This window comes from Populus nigra, chromosome 4, assembly GCF_951802175.1.
Source record: "Populus nigra chromosome 4, ddPopNigr1.1, whole genome shotgun sequence".
In the NCBI taxonomy this organism is placed as follows: domain Eukaryota; kingdom Viridiplantae; phylum Streptophyta; class Magnoliopsida; order Malpighiales; family Salicaceae; genus Populus; species Populus nigra.
This window is the reverse complement of record NC_084855.1, coordinates 17,052,136-17,065,627: the sequence shown is the minus strand read 5'-3', so window position 1 is coordinate 17,065,627 and position 13,492 is coordinate 17,052,136. Positions and strand designations below refer to the sequence as shown.

Below are 13,492 nucleotides of genomic sequence, written 5' to 3'. Positions count from 1 at the left end.
TTAAAGGTTAAAACTAAAAAGGATAGATTTACTTATAAAAAATGATAAAATCCACAAGAATGGATGTTGTGACCACGTACAAAAGTATAAGAAACTTGAGTGCTTGTGTTAAGAAAAAGGGGGAGAGTTAGGATGGGTGGTTGACTACAGTTTGGGAGGGGAAAAGTGGGATGGGGAAGAAGAAGTAGAAATAGAGGAAGAGAGTTTTAGTAGACTGGGTATATATTGACTTTTACCCATAGAATCACCGATAAAACCTGTCCGTCAGTATACCCGTCAGTGAGTCCACTGGTGACAGTGCCATGTCACTGTATGGAGATCCTGGTTTAAATCCCTCGATCATTTTGTTGGTAAAATCATCTGGAAAAAATCTCGTCATCACACCATTACAACTTTCCAAAAAAACTATATAAGTCGTCGGTGATACGGTCGGTATATACCGACGGACCTACTCCATCGGTATAAACTGACCATATCGCCGACGGGTATTGTCTGTCGGTATATACCGACAGAATTGGAGATGAAATTATTTTCGTCAGTAAAAATTCCGTCAGTAATTCTGTTGGTTTTCACCGATTTTCTGGTAGTGAATAGATGATGAAAGGTTTAGATTGAGTATTTATAGGTTGTTATCACAACCTAAATGTGTGAATATTGAGTGTTGTTATATTAGTACAAAAGAGTGGAAGTTTGGGTTGATTCGGGTAGCGTTATGTGCATAATAAAGGGCTAGCAACATAAAAGTGTTTACTATTAGGCTCATTTGGGAGCATTATATTTGTAATTCAAGGTTGTTATAGCAACACAAAAGTATGCGAGTTTGGGCTGATTTGGGCAATGTTATGTGTGTAATTTAGGGCTATTATGGTAGGGAAAATAGAAAGTTTAAGGGATACTATGGCAGTATTTATATAAGTGAATGTAAGTTATTACAACAACTAAGAATATGTATGATTAAGGGCTATTATGACAACCCTAACAGTGTGAAATTATGGGCTGCTATGATAGCTATAAATGCATGTATTTATGGACTGTTATAAGAGTCATGAATGTATGTAAGTATGAGCTATTATGGCCAAAACAATATATATGTGTGTTATGGATTGTTCATCCAAATAGTGTGTATGTGTGTTAATGAATTGATGGCCAAAAAGTATGTGTGTGATATTGTTGATATTTGCTAAAACATTTAGGGAAATAAAGAGCCAAAGGTGCATGGGTGTTGAGGTGTGAATGGTCAAATGTTTTTATGTTATTGTTAAAGAATAGATTGATTATGTGTATGCTTGTAATGGCTAAAATAAGCTAAGATTGTGCAAATGTTTATGGTAACTTATGTACTTATTTGTTGAGACTAAATTGGTTGCTAAATAAACAAATATATATGTGTTTGGCCAAAAAAGATGTAAATTTGTTATCATTTGGGATTTGTAGGAGAAGCGTCCAGTCCAGAGTGGAGCTTGCTTTCTCAGGAGCACGCATAACAAGAGCTTCAGGTAAGGGTCCACCTTTTACCCCTTTGATTTTTCAAGTTATTAGTGTAAATGTTAGAATGCAAGCTATCTATATACATGTGCTCATTATCAAAAAAATTGATATCAAATAAATTATATCTTTAGGGTTGAAAAATACCTTCAGGGTGGGAAAATGGTATCATATAAATTATTCTTTCAGGGCAAGTTAATGATATTAAGTGGAAATAGACCTACAAGGCAGGAAAATGATATGAAAATGAATATGCCTTAATGATGGGGACAAATAGATGATTGAAATAGTCAGATAGTTGCAAGGGGAATGAGATGTGAAAAGCTAGTTGCAATTGCATGGGCTATAATATGAAGTAGGGGCGGAGCCTTTTACAAGGCTAAGGAGGGCTGTAGCCCAGGTTAAAAAAAAATTAATGAGCCACTTTCCCTTTAATTTTTACACAATAAATCTTGTCCCACTTTCCCTACTTTTTACAGCAAACCTATGTCCCACTTTCTGCATCTTTTACAGCAAACATATATTCCACTTTCCGTATCTTTTACAACAAAACAAACCTAGTATCCCACTTTTCTTTGTAATACAAACTAATTACTGGTCATCAGCCGCCACTTTACTTTCTAATTAGCCGCCCAACTTCTCTTCCAATACTAATTAATTAGTTATATTTTACAACAAACCTATCTAAATATAAATAATTAATTGATTTACATGTCTTCTAAATAACTTGGGGTTTTAGCTATTTTTCTTCTCAACAATATACAATTTTAGCTTGGATTTTGAAGAAGAATCTATACAGAGAGCTGCAAGAGTATAAAATCATCAAGTAAGAATTTACAAGCCATGACTTTTCATTTTGAATTCAATATTTCACATTTATTACAGTAGATTGTTAGTGGAGTAAACAGTAAACTGTACCCTAGAAATGGATGCATGCTAACACACTAGTAGTCCAGTACTAATAATTTACTGGTTATTTCAAAGTTAAGTTCTCCAAATCTCCCAGTAGTTTGCATCACTAGTTTATCTTGTATATTCTATATTTTGTGAATATTCTATTGTGGCATTAGTATTTTTTCATCTTGCACCTGACTTCCCTAATCCTTTTTACTTGAATAGGTTATAAATTATAATGGAAAATCAAGGAAACAAGAGAGGAAAAACTATGTTTTCATTCTTTAAACCAAACGAACAAACATCAACCAGTAAAGGACATTCTCCTTTCAATGTTGATGTGTCAAATCGTAGTGAACAACCCCCTTTCAAATCTCAAAGAGTTGAAATTGATGTTAATACTCTTGAATGAGATCCTGGGTTACGAATTCCAGTGTGGAGACATCTTATTAATCAACAAGATGAAATTCGAAGAGCTTATATCAAAATGGGTCCATATCAACCTAAGTTAGCAGAGTATCAAAGGACTGAATCAGGAAGACAGTATCGTCGATTTCAGTACACTTGGTTTGATCAATTTCCTTGGTTAGAGTACTCTCCATCAAAGGATGCAGTATTTTGTTTTCCATGCTTTATTTTTGAAAACAAAGTGCCTCGTCATCTCACATTCACCACCGAAGGCTTTAGAAGTTGGAAGAGGGTTAATGATGGGGTTAGATGTGCACTTTTGATGCATGTGGAAAGTCCCACTTCACCACATAATAATGCTGTGAAATCTGCTGAAGATTTAATGAAAGTAAGAAGACATATTGATAAAGTGTGAATGCACAAACTGTTGAAGAAGTTCAGAAAAATCAGTTGAGACTTATGACAACAATTGAAAGTGTTCGATGGCTTAGCTTACAAGCATGTGCATTTAAAGGTCATGATGAATCTTCAGCTTCTAATAATCGAGGTAATTTTTTGGAGATGATAAGACTTATGGGGAGACTGAATGTTGACATTGAAGATGTTGTCTTAGAAAAAGCTCCGAAAAATGCAAAGTATACCTCACCAACTATTCAAAAAGAGATTTTGTATATTCTTGCGAAAAAAGTGAGGAAAAAGATTTGTGAAGAAGTTAGAGATGCAAAGTTTTGTATTTTAGTTGACGAAGCCAAAGATGCATCAAATAAAGAACAAATGGCTATTGTTTTGAGATTTGTTGACATTCAGGGTTTTGTACGAGAGCGTTTTTTTAGTATTGTGCATGTTTCAGATACTACTTCTTCAACACTTAAAAAAGAAATTTGTTATGTGCTCGCTCGATATAACTTGCATATTTTGAATATGCGAGGTCAAGGGTATGATGGTGCTAGCAATATGCGTGGCGCATGGAATGGACTACAAGCTCTATTTCTCAGAGATTGTCCTTATGCATATCATGTACATTGTTTTGCTCACCGACTACAACTAGCATTAGTTGCAGCAGCTGGAAATGAGATTTCTATTTGGTTATTTTTCTCAAAATTAACAACCATTATCAACCTTATTTGTGCTTCTCCTAAACGTCATACCGAGTTACATTATGCTCAGGCTATATAAATTGCACATATGGTAGCTACTGGAGAACGTGAGACTGGTAGAGGGGCTAATCAAATTGGTAATTTACATCGAAGTGGAACTACTCACTGGAGCTCTCATTTTGAATCTATTTGCAGCTTAATAGATATGTATGTTGCAACTATTACTGTGCTTGAAAGTATGGTTCAAGAAGGATCTTCTAATTCTATACGTGGAGAAGCTGGTGGTTGTTTGATTGTGATGAAATATTTTGAATTTATATTCATCTTATATTTGATGCATAAAATAATAGGAATTACTGATTTACTTTGTCGAGCTTTGCAACAAAAATCTCTTGACATCTTAAATGCAATGGATCTTGTATTAACTACTAAAGCATTGCTTCAAACTTTGAGAGATGCCGGATTTGATCTTCTCCTAGCAAATGTGCAATTTGTTTGCACAAAATATGAGATTGACATACCACATATGAATGCTTCGTATAAAAAGGCTACAGGTCGTTCATGTCAACAACAAGGTTCAGTGACAGTTTACCAGCATTATCATTATGATATATTTAACTCAATAATAGATTTTCAGTTGGAAGAATTAAATTCTAGATTCAGTGATGAGACAGTGGAACTCCTTGTACTTAACTCTGCTTTAGAACCTAAAGACAACTTTAAATCATTTAAAGTTGATGCTATTTACAAGCTTGCTGAGAAATTTTATCCTGAAGATTTCAAAGAATAAGAGATGTATTATTTGAGATCTCAGCTAGAGCATTATCAGATTGATGTGATTCATCATGAGAGCTTTTAGAATATGTCTACCATTTCTAAATTATGTCGAGGATTAGCTGAAACAAATAAGTCGCAGCACTATCATTTGATTGACAGGTTAATTCGTCTTATTTTGACTTTGCCTGTTTTCACTGCCACTACAGAGCGGGTATTTTCAGCTATGAAACATGTTAAGACTGTGCTTCGCAATAAAATGGAAGAGGAGTTCTTAGCAGATTCTATGATGATTTACATTGAACGAGAGCTTGTTGAAGATATTGATTCGGATTCGATCATAGATGAATTCTATTCTACAAAACATCGAAGGGTGCAGCTTTGATAGTATAATTTATTTTTATTTTTATTTTTATTTTTATTTTAAATTTTATGTACTTTAAATTTTATTTTTTATATATTTTATGTTATATATTTGAATTAAAATTTTATTGTTAACTTGACAAATTTATATATTCGAGTGAATGATTAATTTTAAAAAATAATTTATAAGTATTTATATCATAGTCCAGGATAAGAAAAATTCATTGCTCCGCCCTAGGTGCTGCATAATCTTGTTGCTTATAATTCATGAGTTCAGGGAGAGAAACTATGTCCAGTAGCCAGGATCTTTGCTTGCTTCTTCTCTCACTGGCATTCGTAACTGTTTAAAAATGGAAGCGTATCCCATGTCTGCATTTTCTTTGTTTAATTCTTGCAAAATATATATACATTATGAATAAAAGTCGTAGCTTGTTAGGGTTTAATTCATGAACCAAAATTGTGTAAATGAGATGTTTTGATCTAAATGGTAGCATAATTTTTGTAATCCAAAGTTTAGTTTCATAGTCCAACATCAATATATTAGACTTGCAGTCCTATGTTTATTAAGGAAAAAAAAAGGAGGAAGATATAAATTCATTTGTATCCTAGGGTCCCACCCAATAACCATATGTACATATAAAATGAATCTATAAATTATTTAGTTTCAACCCTTTAAAATTGTGCTCGCTGTAAACAAAAAAAAGTTTCTTTTATTGTAGGCTTTTATTTAGAAGTTTGGGAATTATAACTTAAAAAGAATTTTTCCGAGGAGTCTTCAAATCCAAGAGACCAACGTTGAGTTCTTTTTTTTTTTTTTTAAATCAATAGCCTTATCAATAAGTCTTTTATTATAAAGGATCAATATCAAATTTTTATTATTGGTCAATTCAATAAAATCTCTTATTTGTAGGGATTAATATAAAAAATATTTGTTCAAATCCCAATTTAAAAATACCTTCTATTTTTACGAATTAATGTTAGAGTTTTTTTCAAAGAAATCATAAATTGATAAAATCTTTTATTTCAGGGATTAACATTTTTTTTTGTTTAAATCCCAAATTGACAAAATCTACTATTATTAGGGATTAACATAAGAATTGTTTTTAAAAAAAATCATAAATTGATAAGATCTCCTATTTATAAGTTAATGTCAAGATTTTTTGTTCAAATCCCAAATCAGTAAAATCTTTTATTTGTAGAGATAAATGTCACCATTGTTTCAAAAAAATATCCTAAATTGACAAATCTTTTGTTTTAGGATTCACATCAATATTTTTTTTGTTTAAAATCCCATATCGATAAAATCTCTTATTTAGGGATTAAAATCAAAATTTTGCATTAAAAATTCAAAATCGACCAAATCTCATATTTGTAGGGACTAACATCAATTGTTTTTTGTTAAAAGGCCAAGATTGATGACATCTCATACTTTTAGGGATTAATGTTAAATTTATTGATAATTCTGCTATTTTTAAGGATCGATATCATTTTTAAAATAAACTAAAATAGATGTAAAGTAAAATAGAAAATAATTTAAACAATTAAAGGCATGCGAAGAAGAAAAAAATTAAGAGAGAACTTGTAAAGTAATCTTTTAATCGAAAGGATATGGTAAAAGTGATGCCTATTTTTCCTTAAGCATAGTCCATCCCTTACCTGAATCTCTAGAATAAGTGCTTATTTTAGAACTTCTAGTTTCTTTTAAGTATTAGGTGTTGACTCTATTTTTCTAATTTTCTCTTTAATTTAGAAAGTCTCAATCACTATGCTAAACATTGATTATGCTACTAGTAATAAAAAAAAAATAGCATAGAACTAAACAATGTAAAGATTGAAAGACTATATTGGTTGTATTTCTAGATTTCAAATTATAAAATGTATAATTATACACATGAACTAAATGTATTCTAATATCAAGATAAGTTTGGAGAATAATTTTGTAATCATAAGATCAAACTAAAGCCTTAAAACATAAGAAATATGCTTGAACAAAATTGCATAAACAATTTTTAAGTATACTTATTAAAGCACTAAAAATATTCATATGTACATATAAAATGCATCTATATATTATTTAGTTTCAATCCTTTAAAATCATGCTCGCAATAAATAAAAAAGTTTCAAGGGTTTTTATTGTAGGCTTTTATTTAAAAGTTTGGGGATTAGAACTTAAAAAGAATTTTTTAAAATAATCTCTTAATCGAAGGGACTAGCGCTCAGTTTTTTTTATCAAAAGCCTTCTCAATGAGTCTTCTATTACAAGGGACCGGCATCAAATTTTTACTATTGACCAATTCGATAAAATCTCATATTTTTAGGGATTAATATCTAAAATCTTTTGTTCAAATCCCAATTGGAAAAAAATTTCTATTTGTAGGGATTAATGATAGAGTTTTTTCAAAATAAATCTTAATTTGATGAAATCTTCTATTTTAGGGATTAACATCAAAAAACTTCATTCAAATCCCAAATCGACAAAATCTAATATTATTAAGGATTAACATTAGAAATGTTTAAAAAATCCTAAATTGATGAGATCTTCTATTTTATAAATTAATGTCAAAAGTTTTTGTTCAAATCCCAAATCAATGAAATATCTTATTTGTAGAGATAAGTGTCACAATTATTTCAAAAAAAAAAAATCCTAAATCGACAAAATCTTCTATTTTATTAATTAACATCAATATTTTTCGCTCAAGAATTCAAAAATCGATGAAATCTCTTATTTAAGGATTAAAATCAAAATTTTTCATTAAGAATTCAATATAGACCAAATCTCATATTTATAGAGATTAACATCAAAATTGTTTTTAAAAAGGCCAAGATTGATGAAATCTTAGCAATTAACATTAAATTTATTGATGAGTCTGTTATTCTTAAGGACCGATATCATTTTTAAAATAAACTAAAATAGATCGCGAATAAAATTAGAAAATAATTTAGACAATTTAAAACATGTGAAGAATAAATTTAGAGAGAACACATAAAGTAATTTTTTATTTAAAAGGATGTGATAATGGTGATGTCTATTTTCCAATAAACATAGCTCACCTCTTACTTGAATTTCTAAAATTAGTGCTTATTTTAGGACTCCAAGTTTCTTTTAAGTATCAGGTGCTGACTCTAGTTTTTTAATTTGCTCTTTAATTTAGAAAGTCTCAATCACCATGTTAAACATTGATTATGTTACTATTTTAAAAAAATAGCATAGAACTAAACAATATGAAGATTGAAAGACTATATTGGTTGTATTTCTAGAATTCAAATTATAAAATGTATAATTATAAATAAACTAAATGTATTCTAACATAAAAATAAGTTTGCAGAACAATTTTGTAATCATAAGATCAAACTAAAGCTTTAAAACATAAAAAACATGCTTGAACAAAATTGCATAAACAATTTTTAAACTAGATTGTTAAGTATACTTTCTGAAGCACTTAAAATCAAATTAAGACAAAGATTTATTATTGATAAGAATCAATAATTTCTCCTTAAAGCTCTATTGCTCGTCACTTAATATAAACAAAATTATTACAATAAACCTTCTAAAACTCCAACAACATAACATTCTAAGCTCTAAAGTAGAAGGAAAAACCAAATAATAAACTTAAGGAAAGTAATTTGGAAAAAATGAAATGAAGAAGAGTCTAAAAATCTAGGTGAAACACTTTTTCTTTGACCCTTTTTTATAGTGGATTTTGGAACCAAAACTAATATAGAATTAATTATGGTATCGTAGTTACTAGAATTTATTCTTGCCACTTATGAATCTTAATTACTTGTCATTAAAATAAAATCAACCTAATAATTTTTTTCTTTAAAAATCTTATCTTTTTTTGTTTAAATAAAAAAAATTATTCAAGTTAAAAAAAAAAGACTGATTATTCATGAGTTAGGCACAAAATAACCTTTGTAGGCCTAAAACGTATTTCATAGCAAACTCAAATTCAAAATCAAGCTCAAGATGTGAAGCTCATACCAAGTTGAGCGAGTAAGCATGTTTGACTTAAGTCAAAAGCCCACTTCACCTAAGGTTTCTCCTGTCTAAAAGCTTTGGAGCCTTACAAGCTTAACTTCCCAATGCATAAGTTACAAAAAAATCTTGTATTCTTTTAGTGCTGAAATATAGGGTTTTGAGTTTTTCAAAACATGTCAACCAAATATTTATAAAAATTAATTTTTCATTCACCCATAATTGTTTTTAATTATTTTAATGTTTTATATGAAAATATTTTTATTAAATAATAATTTCTAATAAAGGTGTAAGTTCTAAGAATAAGTGTTCAATGTTTTTAATTTGGCCTTAAAATTGTCCATTGACAAAGATTTTAAGCAAATTTTCTAATATTTATTTTTACATTCAGGAAGTACTAGTATAAAAATTGATTTAATAAAATTATACTAGGATGATGGGATATCTCCAATAACAATTTTTTAAAAAAATATATAAAAAATATATGAAAAGTATAGAGAATATTTTAAATATTTTAGGTCTGACAGTCAAACCAGACCCAAGAGCTTTAGGTATAGTGGCTAATCCAGACCCCAAATAGACTTGGGTCTGGCTGTAAATACTTACTCAATAACATTGGGTTTGACGACAAAGTTAGTCCCAAGAACTTTTGTATTGGGTCCTGCTAGGTAGCTAGACCTAATAGCGTTGGGTCATATTGGGCCACCGGACCAAACGGTATTGGGTCCAGCTAACCCAAGTTTTCTTTCAAAAGCTATTGGGTCCTGGTGGGAAGTCGGATCCAAAGCTATTTGGTCTTGCTGGGCAAACGAACCCAAGTTTTCTTCCAAAAGCTATTGCGTCCTTATAGGAAGCCGGACTCCAAGATAATAGGTCATGTTAGGCAGTCGCACCCAATAGCATTGGGTCTGCAAGGTAACCAGACCCAATAGCATTGGGTCATGCTGGGTAGTCAGACCAAATAGTATTGGGTCATTCTAGGCAGTCGGGCCCAAAGCTATTGGGTTTTATAGGGCGACCGGATCCAATAACGTTGGGTCTTGTAGGGCGGTCAAACCCAATAACTTTGGGTCTTGTAAGGCGGCCAAACCCAATAGTGTTGGGTCATGTTGGGCCGCTGCACCAAACACTATTGGGTCCTTCTAGGCAGCCCAACCCAAAGCTATTGGGTTTTGCTGGGAAAACGGACGCAAGTTTTCTTCGAAAAGCTATTAGGTCTTGGTGGGAAGCTAGAATCAAAGCTAGTAGGTCCTGTTGGGCAGCCGAACCCAAGTTTTCTTTCAAAAGCTACTAGGTCCTGCTGGGTAGCCAGACCCAACGCTATTATGTAGTTGGGCAACCGGACCCAAGTGTTCTTCCAATAGTTGTTGGGTTGGGTTGGCAGCCGGAACCAACGCTATTGGGTCTTGTTAGGCAATAGACCCAAAGGAATTGAAACTGCTGGGTAGGCGGACCTAAAGGTATAATTTCAAGAATCTATGCCACTTTCAATCACATCAAAATAATACAAAAAATTCAAAAAAAAAATATTAATTTGAATTAAAAAAAAATCAAAATTTTTTAAAGTGTATTTGAAACACAAAAACAAACATGTTTAATAAGAAAATTTAACTCAACTTCAAATGAAAAAAAAATCATTACCTAACCTTTGTACAATGTAAAAAAAGTTCAATCAATTTATTTTCTCTTTTCTATATGAAAAAATTACATAAGAGAAAATTAAATAAAAATTAAAGAGGAAAAAAAATATTAATTTGAAGTAAAAAAACAATAAAAAATTTTCAATTTATTTTTAAATTTTTGAAATGCAAAAACAAATATACTGTAATAATTAAATTCAAGCCAACCTCAAATAAAAAAAAAATATCATCACCTAACTTTTGTACATTATAAAAAAAAGTCTCATCAATTTATTTATTTTCTCTTTATAGTATGAAAAAAAATTAAGAGAAAAAAAATTGAAAGAGGAAAAAACATAAAATTGGAAATATCTCAAAAAACAAATACATGGAAAGAAATTAGTTGCTGGTATATTGAGCATTGCTATACTATACGGTATTCATAGTGCTACTGTAGAAAATACTTTATTTGAAGAAGTTGATGGTGCAAATGCATTTCATGTTTTTAACCCAACTCAAACATTTTTACATCTAAAAAAAAATTATTATTAACTCGCTGCAGAGCGCGGGTCACTATGCTAGTTATTATATTATTACGTAATGGTTATTTTTTAAAATATATTTTTTAAAACATATATTGATATAATATTTTTTTTATTTTTTAGGAATGATATTTTGCATCACCACCTCAAAATAATACAAAAACATAAAAAATATTAATTTGAATTAAAAAAAAAATTTCAAATTTTTTAAAAGCATTTTTGAAATGCAAAAACAAACATGCTTTAAATAAAGAAATTTAACCCAACCTCAAATAAAAAACAATTATCATCACCCAACTTTTGTAGAATATAAAAAAAAAATCCCATCAATTTATTTTCTCTTTATTGTATGAAAAAAAATTAAATAAGAGAAAAGAAAAAAAATTAAAGTATTGGGTCCGACTAGTAGCAAGACCCAACGCTATTGGATCTGGCTGCCCAACAGACCCAACTGCCCAACGACACTTTTTGACTAGAAAACAGAAATTGGGTCTCCCTGCAAAGCTAGACCCAACATCCTCTGGGTATGGCAGCCCAACCAGACCTAACTTGCTCCGAAAAAAGAGCCTATGCAATTGGGTTTGGTTCCGCAGCTAGACCCAATTCTATTGAATCTGGCTCGGTCGCCAGACCAAAGATTGTGTTCTGGCTTCGTAGCTAAACCCAAGCACTTGGTCTGGTTGTCAAAGCCAAATCCAAAAACATTGTTATTTTTTTAAAAAAATATATTGAGATAGTTTTTTTATTTTTTAAAACTGATAATATATATCATCACATCAAAATAATACAAATACATCAAAAAAAATTATTTGAAGTAAAGAAAAAAATAAAAAATAATCAAAATTTTTGAAAACATTTTTAAAACGCTAAAATAAACATTTTTAATAAGAAAATTCAACCCAGCCTCAAATGAAAAAAAAATCATCACTCAACTTTTGTACAAAATAAAAAAGTTCTATCAATTTATTTCCTCTCCACACTAGGAAAAAAAATTAAATAAGAGAAAAGAAAAAAAATAAAAATATTTGGGAATTTATTAAATAAGAGAAAAGTTTCATTTTCATCTTTTTTTTTATGACAATTAAAAGAGATATCCAGTTATATCCTTTTAAGGTAAGGAACTTTTTTTAACAAAAATATTTTATACCAAGATTGTTCTTACAACTAATAGATGATATTTTTCAAAAGCCTTTATTCTTTTATTTTAAATGGCTATTGGGTACAGTTGCTGATTAGTACTTAAAAGTGCATTTTTATCAAGGTTTTATATCATCATTTTGCACTTGAAGTATCAATAACTCCTTAACTAAAGCATGTTTTATAATAACATATCTAATTATATAAGATACCTTTAATTTATGGTAAATGTTCATCTTAAATGCAGGCCTATCACATAAATGAAATAATTGATTGATGAGTTGAAGTACTGAAATTGAAAGGACAAAGAAATGGCCAAACTTAGAAAAGAGATGCTAGTGCAATCCAAACTGGAACACTGTTCGGTAATTGGGTCATATCTGGAGCTGTAGATCTTGGATTTAGGTCCATTTTATATGGATGGAAAGATAAGACATAGGCCTACAACTTTCATGTGGAGCCTAAGATTTAAAAAGGCCGTTTTCAAGTCCAAATTGTAGCAACAACGAAGAAGTCCGAATCTGTCCTGCAGCCCAGACACTATTCAGTGTTCAGCCCATATCTTGAGTTCTAAAAGTCCAAATGATCTCAAAGTTTTACCCTGGAAAGATGAGACAATTTCCTAGAACTTTCATGATTCAAGTTTGTTCAAATTATGACGTCATCAATGACGTTTTTGGCAGACAAGAAGATAAGAATTGTCACCAAGTCAAGATGTGGCCACCCACTCATCAATTAGTCAACAAATCAATAGTTCCGAATTTTGGCCTATAAAAGGAGGCATTTGCCATGTATTTAGGCATCTTGGTGTTCAGATCAAGATCATGCTCTTGCTTTCTCTCTTTGTATTGCTTATGCTTTGCTTTCATTAATATTAAGTTTATGCCTTTCATTTCCTTTCCTTTACTTAGTTAACTTTTATCTTACTTATGTTCTTATCTTGTTTATTTATGTTTCTTTCTTTCATTATGTCTAGCTAAGTTAGTTATGTCAAGGTGAAAAGGGTACACTAATGGTGTAAGAATAAGTATAATATAAACTTAACATGGACCTTAATGTTGGATGCTAACATGCTTTATATTTGCTATCTTGTTCACTTATAATACTTTGCTTGTTAAATGGTTAATCTAGATTTATGTTGTATAACATTTGGTACAACAAATACTTGGCACTTTCATAACCCATACTGTATGGTAT

The 13,492-nt window shown here is 30.5% G+C and overlaps 1 protein-coding gene across 1 annotated transcript; it reads left to right on the top strand.

Moving 5' to 3' along the window:
• Positions 1-3,246: 3,246 nt before the first annotated feature.
• On the top strand, positions 3,247-4,674 carry LOC133691734 (uncharacterized). Its single transcript, XM_062112339.1, has 3 exons — positions 3,247-3,872; positions 4,080-4,165; positions 4,235-4,674. Exons 1-3 carry the CDS (start codon positions 3,247-3,249, stop codon positions 4,672-4,674), a joined length of 1,152 nt encoding a protein of 383 aa, XP_061968323.1.
• Positions 4,675-13,492: the final 8,818 nt, after the last annotated feature.